Below are 15,782 nucleotides of genomic sequence, written 5' to 3' on the forward strand. Positions count from 1 at the left end.
TGGGTATTTCAGACTGCGAGGCAGTTTTATCAAAAATCGATCGGAGGGCCAGATAAAGATGATTGACGGGCTGGATTTGGCCCACGGGCCACCAGTTGAATAGCCCTGTGTTATGATCTCACCAATTCATTTTGATATGTGTGTGCTCAGCATTGTGGGTGATTTTTTTTTATTTATTTTTTTTTTTTACAAATTTCAGAAAAGAAAAAAAACAATTCTGTTTTAGACTCTGACAAGTTCAGTTTTGTGTGTGTAAGTGTGAGTGTGTGTGTTTTTTGCATTGTGGCTGTTCTTTAGATTTTATATTATAGATAATGAAAAAAAAAGTGTAACTTTTTATTTCTACCACTTAGATTGATCAAATCAACTCCAATTTCTTTGTGTGTGTTCATATATCAAATGGATGAAAAGTCACCAAGCTGCATACCCATCAGATAAAGGAAACCAGTTTTATTGAAGAAACAAAATTGATTTTGGTCAAAAATGACCGAACAGTCATGGGGGTAAAAAAAAAAAAAAGCAAAAATCAGAAAATCTTAAAAAGTTAGAGTGAGGCATTTACAATGGAAGTGAATGGGGACAATCCACTGACTTAAGAAATACATCAAAAACAATGTAATAAACAATATGCATGTGAATTTAAGTCGCTTACTAACTTTTTTTGTGTAAATCTATATGCAATATTACAACTTCATTGGCATGATGACCTAATGGCGTAAACCCGGCTCAAATTTTAATACGAGCGTGAAAACGATGATTTCAACAATATTACAACTCAAATAATACAAAAGTTTTTACAGAAAATGTTTTGCTTTTTTAAAATAAAAATAAGGGACATATTTTTTGTGGTAATCAACATTATGCCACAGAATGCTGCCAATTGAGCTTAACTTGTATTGAACACGGAATATTCCTTTAATTTTACTGTGTGTGATTTCACTGTTCCATAGTACAGTATTTGCCTCTGACCACAACAAACAAATGACGCAAACAAATGATGCATGGAAAACTGTGAAATTACCAGCACTCTAAGGGAGTATGATTCATGCATTAATAATCCTTCATCTTGTTCATGACATGATGCATTATGCACTGCTTCAGTTTATATACAAACACTTTCCTCTTTCAAAAATCAACATTTTTAAGTGAAAAGACAACTGCTTTCTTGTCAATTAGAAAAATATCTTGATATCTGCCTACAATATATATCATTTGTGATCAGATTTTCAAAAGTTATGGCCAGCTGTGCAGCCCAAAATTAACTTAAGAGTGACTAGTGCAGAAACATCCACTACAACCAACAATACAGACACTTGGCGACCTGGGGACTTGGCAATGTGTGTAGAGTCATACAATACAAAAAAAAAAAAACAGTGTTACTGTTGTTAACGGAAACTAAAATGATATGTTGATTTTTGTTAACTGAAGTCAAAATAAAAATTACCATAATTGGGAAACTGAAACAAAACTAAAATACATTACATTTAACAATACATTTAAAATAACTTTATAACACACCTTTATTATGCATTGTAGGGCTTTACTGGTTGTTTAGATCAGTGTTACTATCAGAAATAATTAATTATTTCTTTAGTTATTAATTAATATTTAAATTAATTAATTGAATCTAACTCATTAAAACCTCATGTGGGGCTCCAGTAAATGTAGTGCGCTACGTTTAGGAGCGGGTTTGGTTATTAGCAATAATTAATAATTATCAAATATAATTATTAATTATTAAAATCAATAGAACATTGATGAGAATCAATGTTAGCTTTTTTAATCCTTTAAATCAACAATTATCAAAGATAATCATTAATTGTTAACATTGATGAAACATTAATTAAAATTAACACTAGCTTATTGATCATTCAAATTCAACAATCATCAAAGATAATTATCAATTATCAAAAATCAACAGAATATTAATAAGGATTAACATTGACGGGGCACCACCCTGAAATCAGGGACTAATAACCAGATAGTATAACAGTCTCAATATTAGATTGTTTTCTTAGGAAAATTGATCCGAAGAATATCAATTTTCGGGAAAAAAACAATGAATGAAGGCTTGAATCTGAGCACTGACATCCCGTCAGCATGACACAGGCATATGCAAAACAAACCAAAACACTTCTCTTTGTAATATAAACAAAGTTTATTTATGCAGTAATATCAATTAATAATTAATACAATGCAGTCAATAAACTTCCGACTTACAACTACAAACTAAACAGTGATATGATTAGATATGGAAATAAAAATAATCCTATAACACATGAGGGTGTGTGTGTATGTGTGTGTGTGTGTGAGAGCGAGTGTGTGTGTGTGTGTGTGTAAGGAGGGATGCGCACAAAATGGCGGACGTGACTCTCGTGGAGAGTATGTCACGCGAGACTTCCGGCCAGGGAATATGGCCGCGAATGTGGGCGGAGAGAAACCAGTCAATGGTGTCTACCTCATCCAATAGGAGTTGAGAGTTCGATCCTTTAGTGAGCAAGGCTTCATGGGATTTGTAGTCTGTTTTGGACTCCCTTTGTTTGATTTTGGCGCGGTTTTTATCAGTAAGATTTACGACTTGGTATGTGGGGGCTGAGTTAGGTTTTACGACTGTGTTAGGCCTGCCTTTGTCTTCTATCTGAATACATGAGGCCCAACAGCATGAAAAGGATACTAAAAAGTGATAACACAAGACGGCCCTGAGAAATGTAACAGTGTTCCAACATATTTAAGTGAAATCAGTAAACGCATTAACTTTGTTGGGAATAAATATTAAAATACAACTAAATATACTGAAAAACTTAAAGTAAACAAACTAGAAAACACTGAAAAAAAAACTAAAAGTAAACTAAAATGATATGAAACTAAATTGAAAGGACAAATTAAAATGGAAATAAAAAGAATTCAAACACTGTAATGACCTGAAATTAAATATGCGTAATTTATCTTGTTCAGACAATATTTCCATCTATGTATTGTTTTTATTAGTGGAATTTTCTTTCTGCTTAATGATTTCATCTTTCTTCTCAGTGGGAGTGACTTGAAACTGAATTCTTGTTTCTAAATTGGATCTCCTTGTCCTTCTTGTTTTGTAGAAATTGATGCAGCGCATCCAAAACCCAGAGTATTCCACCACCATGGATGTTGCTCCAGTTATTCTTGCTGCCCACAGGAACAATTATGAGATTTTGACAATGCTCTTGAAGCAGGACATCTCTCTGCCCCGACCTCATGCTGTAGGGTGCGAGTGCACCCTCTGTAATGCCAAGAACAAGAAGGACAGTCTTCGTCACTCAAGGTAAACACTTTTTCTGTGCAAACAATAAAATGAATGAAAGGTTCATTTAACTTGCCCATTTCTGTAATCTCTCTTCTGTAAATCAACATTAAAAGGCCTTCACAACCCATGTTATTTCCCTAAAATGATGCATTTCAATTTCAGACAAACAGATAGTCTCACCCAATTGAGTTCCAGACCCTTGTTTAGAAAGTCTTCCTTCATCCCTCTCCATCTGTGTCTCTTGCAGGTTTCGTCTAGATATCTACAGGTGCCTCGCCAGCCCATCGTTGATCATGCTGACAGAGGAAGACCCCATTCTGAGAGCATTTGAACTCAGCGCTGACCTGAAAGAGCTGAGTCTGGTGGAAGTGGAGTTTCGGTAATGCAAGAATGATTAGTGAAAGAGGTCTAATAAAGATATCTGATAAATGGAGATTGCTGATTGGTTTTGATAACGAAGTAGATATAGGTCAAGATCTTTAGCACTATTTGAGTGCCAGTTGTGTCCAGTGTTGGGGTGTAACTAACTATAAGTAGCATTGCTACTAACTAAAAAAAAATGTGGTTGCTCAGCTGTTTTCAGAATTTTGTAGGGTTTTCAATTACTAGCTGCTGCTTCTTCTTATCGTGTCCAGCAGCAAAGCAATCTATATAAAGTCCATCCATAGTTTCATGCAGTTCTTCTCAACATCATTATATTCTACTAGGTCAGTCATGTGGCAAGGTGAGGCCAGCAGAGGGCATGTCAGGAGGTGTTTTGGTGTTTTGTCTATGGTTTGTTGGTCTGTCCCACATTCACAGCTGGTGTCTCCATTTAAATGACCCCATTTTGCTCTGCTGATCTTACATCTTCCGGTGCGTAACCTCAGGCGATTAAGACACCTCCACTCTCTCCGTGAAGCATCAGCTACTGGTGGAAGGTTCTCACTGGCTGGTAGCTTCATGGAGACGTTTGGGGGCAGACCCTGGAGTCTCTCCTGCCACATAGTTGTGCGCATAGTGCTAGCTGTGATGGAATCTGCTGGCAGCACATGGTGGAAAAAGGCCTTCCTTGATCGAAGCATTTGTTCTGCTGGTTGGTGGCTAAAGAGGGGGTTTCTGTGGTTGCTGGCTTGGCGAGATCTCTCTCTTCTGTTTGCAGTGGCTCTCCTCACATCTGGAGGTGCATTACCTGCCAGAATGTAAAGATTGTTGTGTTGATGGGTCTAAGGCACCCAATGATCATACTGCAAGTACTGTTGAGGGCGGAGTCAAGCTTGAAGGCATGTGCTGATCTCTTCCACACTGGACAGGCATAATCTGCAGTAGAGTAGCAGAGGGCTAGTGCGGTAGTCTTCAGTGTCTGAGGATGAGCACCCCATGTAGCAGAAGTCAGTTTGTTGATGATGTTATTTTGAGCGCACACTTTGGACTTGGTTTTCTCAGTGTGCATCTTGAAGGACAGGGTTCTATCCAGGGTGAAACCGAGGAACTCACAGGACTCTAAAAGAACTCCATTCCAGCTCACTTTCAACTGCAGTTTAGCTTCATGGTTCCTAATGTGAAATGCACTGACTTGGGTCTTGGCAGGGTTAGCACGTAGATGGTTGGCCTTGTAGTGTGGAGTCAGCACATTGAGGGCGTTGGTAAGGCATTGCTCCACCACTTCAAACTCCTTATCTTGTGCAGCAATAACTAGGTCATCAGCATAGATGATCCTTACTGCATATTCACTTCTTGGTTGGTCATTTGTGTAGACGTTTAATAAGAGGGGTGCCAGGACACTCCCTTGAGGTAGACCATTCTTGAGTCTTCGCCATCTGCTCTTCTTACCACTAAGATGTTTAATTTCCTCTTTTGCAATCTTGTCTTGACCAATGGCTTTCCCTGGTGTTAAACTGGCTATTCCAGCCTCCAGCTCCTCCATGGTAAAGGGCTTTGTGAATCCAGGGTCATCAGGGTATTTCTTTCTGTCAAGTTTGTTCTTTCCATTCTGTCCTTTTTGCTTCTTTTGATTTAAAAACACGAGATGTTCTGCATGACCGTGTGATTGCTTAATTTATTAAACAGGAAAGGAGGACTTATTTTCACTTCAAGCAAATTGGTAAGTGCTTTTTGCATTGCTATAGCAACATCTAAGTGTAAATTAGGCTGCTTGAGCATTCAGTGTCGGATCAAGTTTTGAAAAGTTGTGCTGCATTCCATTCAACTCGGAAAGTCAGATTTTTACAACTTCCTACTAGGAAAAGTGCAATGAAATGCATCTTTAAATCAGAATTACAACTTGTAGGCTCATGCAGAAATTCTCAACTCAGATTTCACCGAGATGCAGATCACACAAACATGTCGACACTCGAGATAGTGATTTACAAAGTAAGTGATACACATTCACTTTATTAAGTAATATTAATAAATGAGTTTGTTTCCACATTACATGATATTAAAGCTTGTTTAACAAACGCCTGCAAAAACAGGTGTTCAAAACATGGTAAATTATAATCTCTTTTGATAATTGTACACCTGAAGCACAAATGCTAGTGCTGCAGCATTGTTTATCAGTTGGGTTGCTAGGAGACATCTCTTATGAGAGTCAAACCCCTGCTGAGCTAACGGGAGCATTGCAGTTTTGTTTCCTTAAATGTCATCTTCCAAATATCGGGGAATGGAATGCATTTATGGTCAGCGATATCAAGTAGGAATATCCCACATCCAACTTGAATGGAACGCAGCATAACCGTGTACCCTGACGAAATTAAAATTATTGCAAGCAACATTTTATTAGATAGATTTTTCTAGGTATTATAGACCTACTTGGTAGATTCATATGAAAAATAATGATTTTTGAATGTCTGTTCGGGAGACGTTCATTTCACATAACAGTCATGCTGCAGTTAAAATTAGGCTTGCTTGAGCATTAAGTGTCATTTCAAGTTCTGGCTTTTGTGCGTGGACGTGTTTTTAAAATGTCAATTGGTATTATTAGTTAGCTGCGACATAACGTATGATGCCCAAAGGCATAGGGTGTCTTATTCATTGTGAAACTGTGTTTTCTTAATGGCATGAATCACACTGAAGGCCTAGACATTAAATGCACGGCCCGCCACTGTTCCTGTGGTCAAAGCCTAAATTACACCATGCACACGTTTAAGCAAACAAACAAAAGAAAATATTTGAGAACATAAAAAAAATCAAAAATCAAAAAATCAACAAAGAGAAAAGAAAGAATCCCACAAAGAATAGAATTTACAATTACCACCACAATTCTGTTTCTCTCCACATGGTCTTCACTGAGAGCCCCCCAGAAAGGCCAAATACCTGTCCCAAGCTGATTATATGACATCTTTTCAAATGCTGCCACCCTACCCAATTCAGTGAACCATTCTTGAAATGAGGGAGCGCCAGCTGCCAGATAAAATTTTGGACTCTTACCCAGAATTCTTGAATCTTAGCGTAGAACCACAGAGCATTGGCCATGTCTCCATCCTCCAACTGTCATCCGTAGCAGGTAGGTGTGTCTTTTAGACCAATCCTAAACAATCTAGAGGGAGTCCAGTAGAAACGATGCAAAATCTTAAACTGAATAAGGTATACCTTTGCATCCCTAGACATAGTTTTAATATTTTTTAAAGTCCTTTCCCACTCCCCATCCTCCAATACCAAGTTCAGATTTCTTTCCCATAACCTCTTAAGAGCAGTTAAGGCCCCGTCATCAAAACTCTGAATCAATGAGGAATAATACACTGACGCTTCATGACCCTTTTCCAAAGCTGTTAGCACCATACAGAGTGTGTCTGCAGCTTAAGGGGGCTGTGCACTACCACCAAAAATAGTACAAAGTAGATGGGGCAACTGTAAATACCTGAAAAATGGAAACCTAGAAATCCCAAATTGCTGGGTTATATTTTCAAATGATCTCAAAGCACCAAGTGTAGCAACACCCCTTGCGATCCATTCTTTCCGCAAAAGGGGGCCTTGTTAATACATAATTCAGGGTTCAGCCATAAACTTTATGAAACATTTAGTATCAGAATTGAACATGCGAGAAACCTTTGTCCATGCTGAATGTAAATGTGAAATAATGGGATGCATTTTTGCTTTTTTAGGCAATTTAATAGAAAGACTTTGCAACGGTGATATTGGGGCAAGGACCTCTTGTTCAATGCTGTACCAGTGAGGGGCTCTCTCAGGTGGAAGAGACTAATGGGCCAGGTGTCTGAGATTAAAAGCATAGTAATAAAACAAAATTTTGGGGTGGCCTAAGCCTCCTTTATCAGTTGGTCTATGCAGCTTACTGAAATGCAACCGAGGTCGTTTACCATTCCAAATAAAAGACTTATATATTCTATCAAATTGTTTAAAAAAAAGAAAGAGGAACTTCTAGAGGAAGATACTGTAGTAGATAATTGAATTCGGGGATACAGTTTATTTTTATAACATTGACCTTCCCTGCCATAGACAGATGTAGTGAAGCCCACCTATCCCACACAAGAACCTTTTCATTAATGAGTCAAAATTAACTCTAACTAAATCTCTCCAATTTGCTGTAAAATAAATGCCTAAATACCTAATGCAATATAAAATGCCTAAATACCTAATGCCTTGCTTGGGCCATTGAAAGGCACCAGGTTGGAAAGCCGTGGCAGGGCAATATGCTGTCAGAGCAAGAGCTTCCGAGTTAGACCAATTCACCCTATATCCTGAAAATTTGGAGAAAGATTTAATAATTCTTTGATCTTTTAGGGTCAGAGACAAATAATAATATATCATCTGCGTAGAGTAGAAGTTTATGCACCACAATTCCTGCTACAATGCCAGGAAAATCATCCTCTTTTCTTATAGCGGCTGCTAATGGTTCCAGGGCAAGACAGAACAATAAAGGGCAGAGAGGACAGCCTTGCTGGGTTCCCACTACCAAGAGAAAAAAAATCTGAAATTAATCCTTTAGTTTGCACTGCCACTACTGGTTGTTTATAAAGTAACTTATTACACCCAATAAAAGTGTTCCCAAACCTGTGCATTTCCAAAATCTTAAAAAGATAGTCCCATTCCACCCTTTTAAACGCCTTCTCAGCATCAAGTGAGATTGCAGCGATTGGGGTCTGGTCATTCACTACTGACCATATAATATTTATAAAAACAATTATTAGAAGAACTATGACCACATATAAACCCCACTTGATCTATATGTATAATTGATGTAATTACTCTACTTAAACGATTAGCCAGAATTTTAGACAATATTTATACATCTAACTGGATCAGTGAAATTGGATGATAACTTTTACATTCGTTTGGGTCTTTATCTTTTTAAGAATGAGACTGATCAGGACATGCGCCATGGTTGGCGGTAGTTCACCTTTCTTTAATGACTCTGTGTAAACTTCTAACATAAGTGGAGCCAGTTCTGTGACATATGATCTAAAAAATTCTGCAGCAAAACCATCTGGCCTCGGTGCCTTACCTGTTGGCAAGACTTTAATTACCTCAGCAAGATCCTCCAAAGTAATATCTGAGTCAAGAAAGTCTTTTGAATCATTCGTCAGTTTAGGAAGTTCTAATGGCTCTATGAAGTTGCTAATATCCTTATTGGAAGATGTGGACATGGAACTATAAAGATCGAAATAGAATTCTTTATTCTATAGAAGGCTTTATTAATATATGTGGGAGAAGTATATTGCCTCCAGAAGACTTCACTGAAGGAATGGTGGAAAAAAAAAACTCTCTCTGTTTTATGTATCTGGCAAGAAGTCTTCCTGCCTTGTCCCCCAACTCAAAATATGTCTGTCTTGCCCTGAATAACCAAAACTCTATCTTCTGTGACAAAATAGTACTGTACCTATATTTTAGCTGAGTCAACTCTCTAAGACCATTGGATGACATTCAGTGCTTCAGGTCTGTTTCAGCACTTTTAATACTCATTTCCAATTCTATGAGTTCCTGTGCTTTAATCTTTTTAATGAATGAGGCATATTGGAGGCCTGGGTAGCTCAGCGAGTATTGACGCTGACTACCACCCCTGGAGTCGCGAGTTCGAATCCAGGGTGTGGTGAGTGACTCCGGCCAGGTCTCCTAAGCAACCAAATTGAACCGGTTGCTAGGGAGGGTAGAGTCACATGGGGTAACCTCCTCATGGTCGCTGTGATGTGTGGTTCTCGCTCTCAGTGGGGCGCATGGTGAGTTGTGCGTGGATGCTGTGGAGAATAGCGTGAAGCCTCCACACGCACTATGTCTCCGCGGTAATGCCCTCAACAAGCTATGTGATAAGATGTGCGGATTGACGGTCTCAGACGCGGAGGCAACTGAGATTCGTCCTCCGCCACCCGGATTGAGGTGAGTCACTACGCCACCACGAGGACTTAGAGAGCATTGGGAACTGGGCATTCCAAATTGGGGAGAAAAGGGGAGAAAAAAAAATTAATGAGGCATATTGTATGATCCACCCCCTAAGAAGTGCCTTAAGCGCCTCCCATTCCATGCCCACAGAGGACACTGTGTACCAACTGGCTTCTACATAAGCATTAACTTCTATCTTTAACATTTGTTGAAATGCTGGGTCCTGTAGAAGGGATGTGTTAAAGACCATCTATATGATATCCTTTTTTCTGTGGCAACATCTCAAACTAAAGCATGATCTATAACTAAAATGTTCCTAATTGAGCAGTCAGTGGTAGATGGAATAATTGACTTAGATATAAAAAAAATAAAAAAATCTATTCTAGACTAAATTTTATGAACTGATGAAAAAAAGGTGTAGTCCCTTCCAGATGGGTTCAGAAGTCTCCTAATGTCTGTAAGACTTAAGATTTTCACACATCCTCTGTAGTGTCAACATTGCTCTAAAGGGTCTAGACACCTTTGCATCACTATGATCATGGACCGGATCCATTAAAAGATTGAAGTCTCCACCCAAAACCACATCATGAAGGATCCCAGCAGCTTGTAGCTTACCCTCAAGATATAAAAAAAGTTCTGATCATCACTGTTGGGTGCATATATATTAGCCAAAATCAGATTTTAGGGGATTTCAGCCCCTGTATTTCAGCCAAAACAATAATAATTCTTCCTAAATTATCTTTAATCTGTTTGAGACATTTAAATTGTAAATGCTTACTTATCAATGTGATGACTGCCCTGCTCTTACTCAAACCAGCACTACAAAACACATGCCCACCCCATGCCCTGCCAAGTATTTCAACTTCCTTTGAAGAAAGGTGCGTTTCTTGAAGGAACACTACATACAATTTTTTTACGCTTAAGAAAAGGTACAACCTTCCTTCATATTATAGGGTGCCCCAGCCCATTAACATTCCACGTGGAGAGAAACATTTTGCCTATATTAAAGTGTGACATATTAACATGTAAAGATAAATTGTGTACCCAAGGCTAAATTACATAGACCACTATCCAGCATTGATGTAACTATAACATCCTTAATAACCCAAAGAACAGAAAGAAAATGTGCTTCAACCTCACGCATAACAGTCCCAACTGGTGTACATCGCCTAGAAATCCGATGGTCCATACACTCTCACGAGACTTTCCGCGACACTATTGCTACCAGATTGCTCAAGTCCAGGGATTTTTGCATATATATGTATATATATTATTTGTTTGTTTGTTTTGTTTTGTTGTTGTTTTTCCTTTTTTCTTAATGGAATAGTTCACCCAAAAATGAAAATGACACGCTTCCTGCCTCCTCCTCCATGCATGACCTTACCAACAAGCTTACATCATCCCTCTCATGAGCGCACGTCACAGAGATGTACAGAAGCAAACATTTGTAGTTAAAAAGTATATAAGTATTGTTTTGTTTCTAAAAAGAATCAATCGTTTGGGTTCAGAAGAACTTTATTTGTTGACTGGAGTTGTGTGGATTATTTTGATGCACCCTAAATATGCATTTTGGACCGTCAAAAAAATGGAGTACATTCACTTGCATTGTTTAAAGAGGAGGCCTGAAATGAAATCCTAAAAATCTTAAATTCTGTTTTGATGAAGAAAGAAACATACATCTTGGATGACCTAAGGGTGAGTAAATTATTTGTAAATTTTCATTTTTGGGTGAACTATTCCTTTAACATAAACCATGCTATTAAATTGTACATAAATATGTTCAATAAAATAAAAAATAAAAAAGTAAAATAGGCCCCAGTAAACAATAACATCGAACCCACAACATGAGCAAATGAGCTCTACAGCAAGTTAACAAAGGGAGGAAAAAAAAGAGTCAGTCAGGAGCAAGTGGGTCGAGTGCAGGCAAAATTACCCACTCACTCCATTGATTTAATGAAGGCCATAGCTTGTCGTGGGCGTGTAAATGTCTTACGCCTATCCTTGCTGTCAATTCTCAGCTTAGCCGAATAGAGCAGTGTGAAGATTACCTTCTGTTGGTGCAGTAATTTTTTACGCTCTTTGAATCCGTGCCGTTTCGCTTGAGTCGAGCTAGCAAAGTCTGGAAAAACCATGCTGTTGTGGTCCTCCCAGCACAGATTGCCTTTATTCCTCGCTGCTCATAGAACAAAGTCTGTCAGCCAACCACAAGAATCTTGCCAGGATAAATCGGTGTCTGTCACCCACCCCGTAAAGCTGACCGAGAGCTCTGTGTGCACGCTCTATCTCGAGCCGGCAGCCCGCTGTGTTGATCAATTTCAGAATAAGCCCATCCAAAAGCTTCACCATATCCTGACCTTCCTTTCCCTCAGGGATTCCAACGAAAAGAGCATTATTACACCTGCTCTGATTTTCCATATCCTCTGGTTTTTCCCACACCCATTCCACATCAGCCTTGGAAGCTGGCGGGTTAGCCTGTAGCTCAATTTCGGCCAATTCCAGAAACATAACCCGTTTTTCAACATCGTCCATTCTTGTGATCATGGTGGAAAGTTTCGCCTCCATAGATCACTGTACGTATTTCTACGAGGCCCTCCATGTCGGTCAAGATTTTCGTCAGCGCTGCATAAATGTTCGAGATATCCCGACCTACGTCACAAAACTCGCTGCTGTCACTATCGACTGGACCTCTGCCATCTTGATCCTGCTGGGCATCCGATGCGTGAGAGCATAAGTGCTTTTTAATGTCCCCACTGGCCAACAGTTTTGATTTATTTTGACATCCTGCCCTGCCAGCACAGTTTAATAAACAAAACTATTACAGTTCTCACCAGTTAAACTTGCTTAAAAGGATAACTGTAGCAAAGTGTAAGTGGAGCTCACCTTTAAGCGACCAACCCTCGCATAGCATCACGTGACTTCAAAAGTCATTGTTTTTTAATGTAAAACATTTATTAGTATATGTTGAGATTAACATTAATCAAGATTAATGAATCATATACAAGTTTGCTCACTGTTATTTCATAACTAATTTAACTATTGTAGTAACTAACATTATACACAGCTCTCTGGTATACTCGATTCTGATTGATCAATGGCACCATCTAGTGGTCTGAGATCTCTGATCCGCACATCCATGTATCAGACCGCTGATCTGGGTATTTGAGCCATCTTTACTATTTCTCGAATCACTGTGCGATCTCTACAAGTAAGCTAATAAAATCATTTCAACTCAAATCAGTGTTTCATGTCCATCTATTTAGTCTTTAATTGAGCTGTATAATGAGGAGTCAGACGTTCGTTAATTACAAAATAAACACCACCAGAGCTCTGACGTAAACCGAAGGTGGATTTCAGCTGTTCAGTGACTTATTTCTTCTCACATAATTATATAATTGTAGTGCAAATCAATGTTTTATTTCCATTTATATATTTATTTGATTAGAAACCATGTAATAAGCGGTCAGGGTGTGCTTCGCATCGGAATCCTGATCACCCTGTCTGGGTTTATTTTGTGATAACAACTGGCTGACTGTGCATTATCCCTTTACGAATACAACCTTATTGTAAAGTGTTACCCTTCACATCTTATGCAATTTTGCATTATATAATATGCAAGTAAATTTATATTGTTTTACGGTTGTTTGGATTTTTTACTAGGAAAATAAGACAAAAATACTAAAAAAATTAAGATGCTGAAATTACCTCATAGCTGTATATCAAACAATTACTGTCCAAATAGTGTAATATTCTTCTTTGATTGAAGTCAAAGCAGTGGCACCCAAGTCCATGACAGATCTGTAAAGACGTTTTCTCCTGCTCACTGAGTGTCTCATTCTCTTAATATTAAAGGAATGATTATGAAGAACTCGCCAAGCAGTGCAAGATGTTCGCCAAGGACCTGCTGGCTCAGGCCCGCAACTCTCGCGAGCTGGAGGTGATCCTGAACCACACTTCCAATGAAGACCATATTAACAAGAGAGGCCTAATGGAGGAGCGCATGAACCTCAGTCGCCTCAAACTGGCAATCAGATACAACCAGAAGGAGGTAAAAAAGGATGGTTTACTGTTTTTAATGTAACTAACACTAACAGTCAAAAGTTTGGAGACACTTGACTTAATATATGTTTCTCTGTAATCTTAAAAACCTTTTGATCTAAGACTTAGGCTTTAATGTTTGACATTAGTTTAAAAGACAAATATTAATTGTGCCTTCGTATTAATTAGTTTATACATGTATTTACTAAAATTTTAATCATTATTCTTTTTGAAATGGATGTGTGTTTGTTAAATGGATGTGACAACACCAGTCTGTTATATAAAATCGTTGTCCTTTTTCTGATATTTTTTCTCTTGGTCTGACCTGTACAGTTCGTTGCCCAGTCCAACTGCCAGCAGTTTCTGAACACAGTGTGGTTTGGTGAGATGGCGAGCTACCGGCGCAAGCACACAGGCTTAAAGATTCTGTCTGTTTTGAGTGTGGCGCTGCTGTGGCCCCTGCTGTCTGTCTGCTACCTGCTGGGGCCTCGTTCTCGTGTGGGACAGGTCATACACACGCCATTTGTCAAGTTCATCATACATAGCGCCTCCTACTTCACCTTTCTGCTGCTTCTGAACCTCTACTCACTGGTCTACAATGGGAATAAAAAGAATATAATGGGCCCCGCTCTGGAATTGATAGACTACCTTCTAATTCTCTGGATTGTAGGTGAGGATGGACAGTATATGTGTTTTGTACTAAGTTTGGCATCGCCTTTTTCACGCATTGATAATCAGAAATTTTATCAGCTAAATCGGCAGTTTTTCCATATATATATATATATATATATATATATATGGCTACTTGTTGCACAACATTTTTTGTCATCCTTATTTCTCAACAGAATTTTGGTAAAGTGTGAGCGGCAGGCTTACTTAAATGGGGGGTCGCACACCAGACACGTCTGGTAGGTTTTCTATGAGGGTACAAACACCGCCATCACTGCTCTGCATCTGTCTTGGCTGCTCAGCTATGACTCCAGTGGCTGCTCAAAATTCTGCAACGTGATGGAGCGCAACTCGCATAGTTTTCCATGCAATTTGACCCAAATCATTATCAAAGGACATAGATTATTTACTTTAGCCATCACTGGATGATATATTGTGTACATTTATCTTTCATATTGCCTGCTCAATGTATTTCCAGTAATAAGTATGTCTTTTTGTGGTTTGATAACTTGAATGAAATCTATTCAAGGCTACATACAGGGAAATTGCATTCTAAATGACGGCATTTCTATTCGTTTTGTTTGCGCAGTTACACCAGTTTCATGCACTAACCTGCAAACTCATCAACGTCAATGAAGTACAAAAACCTTCATTACTTTTGTGTGTATGGTTACTAGATTCACAACTTTGGACTGCCACCTGCCGCATCGATATTTTGTCTGTATGTGCACACATTTCTCGTGAATGTGAGATTGTTTTGTGTGTATACGAGAGGTAAAGTTTGAATTATGGCCTAAACTGACCCTCATAGCCACCTGCACCCCATCAACACGTCCTTCAGTATTTATTACAATAAATGTGATATCACCCCCTTGGGGTCTCCCAAAGCTATTACACCAGACAACATTAAATGGAAGGCCAACTGACTGTGAATTGGAAAGCTCACAAATTAGGCTTCTAATTTAAATGTCGCTAAAGTTAACCTATCGATGCCTCGGAAGCCTATCGAGAGTAAAAATAAAAGATTGTTTTGTTTCAAACTAAGCCAAACAGGATCAACTGTTGCATGTCATTGAGCAACATGCAGACTGATATCTTTCATGTCTGAAGGCCAAAAGGTGTGAGACAAGTTACGCATGAGCAAAACTGTGTTACTTTTGCAATGGGCCGTATGTTGGAGTGAATTGTATAGGGCGGGATTGTGAAATGTGGAAAACTTGTTTTTGTTTTCTTTGGAAATAACATGCACTGGTGAATTGTGCACAGTAATACCAGGAACATGCATTAAGAAAGTAAATAGGATACATTTTGATTTCATTTGGATTTTTATACACATAAAGTTAGAAACAATAGGAGAAATCAACTTTTGGGAAACATTTTATGTATGAAGTGAAATTGCCAGTGGAGGCACCAGTCTGGGGTTCGTTCTCAGTGAAAACATTTATATTATTCAACTGTTCCTCATATTCTGTGTGTATTCAGACCA

The 15,782-nt window shown here is 38.6% G+C and overlaps 1 protein-coding gene across 2 annotated transcripts in view; it reads left to right on the top strand.

Annotated features, from left to right (window-relative positions):
• LOC127434671 (short transient receptor potential channel 1) overlaps nucleotides 1–15,782 on the top strand; it is a 60,092-nt gene that overhangs the window by 14,365 nt on the left and 29,945 nt on the right. For both annotated transcript variants that reach the window (XM_051687566.1, XM_051687565.1), the window contains 4 exons: nucleotides 3,096–3,298; nucleotides 3,528–3,659; nucleotides 13,442–13,637; nucleotides 13,961–14,297. In XM_051687566.1, coding sequence (XP_051543526.1) covers nucleotides 3,096–3,298; nucleotides 3,528–3,659; nucleotides 13,442–13,637; nucleotides 13,961–14,297 — 868 coding nt within the window. The remainder of the gene's footprint in view (nucleotides 1–3,095; nucleotides 3,299–3,527; nucleotides 3,660–13,441; nucleotides 13,638–13,960; nucleotides 14,298–15,782) is intronic.

Source organism: Myxocyprinus asiaticus, chromosome 44, assembly GCF_019703515.2.
Source record: "Myxocyprinus asiaticus isolate MX2 ecotype Aquarium Trade chromosome 44, UBuf_Myxa_2, whole genome shotgun sequence".
Taxonomy (NCBI): domain Eukaryota; kingdom Metazoa; phylum Chordata; class Actinopteri; order Cypriniformes; family Catostomidae; genus Myxocyprinus; species Myxocyprinus asiaticus.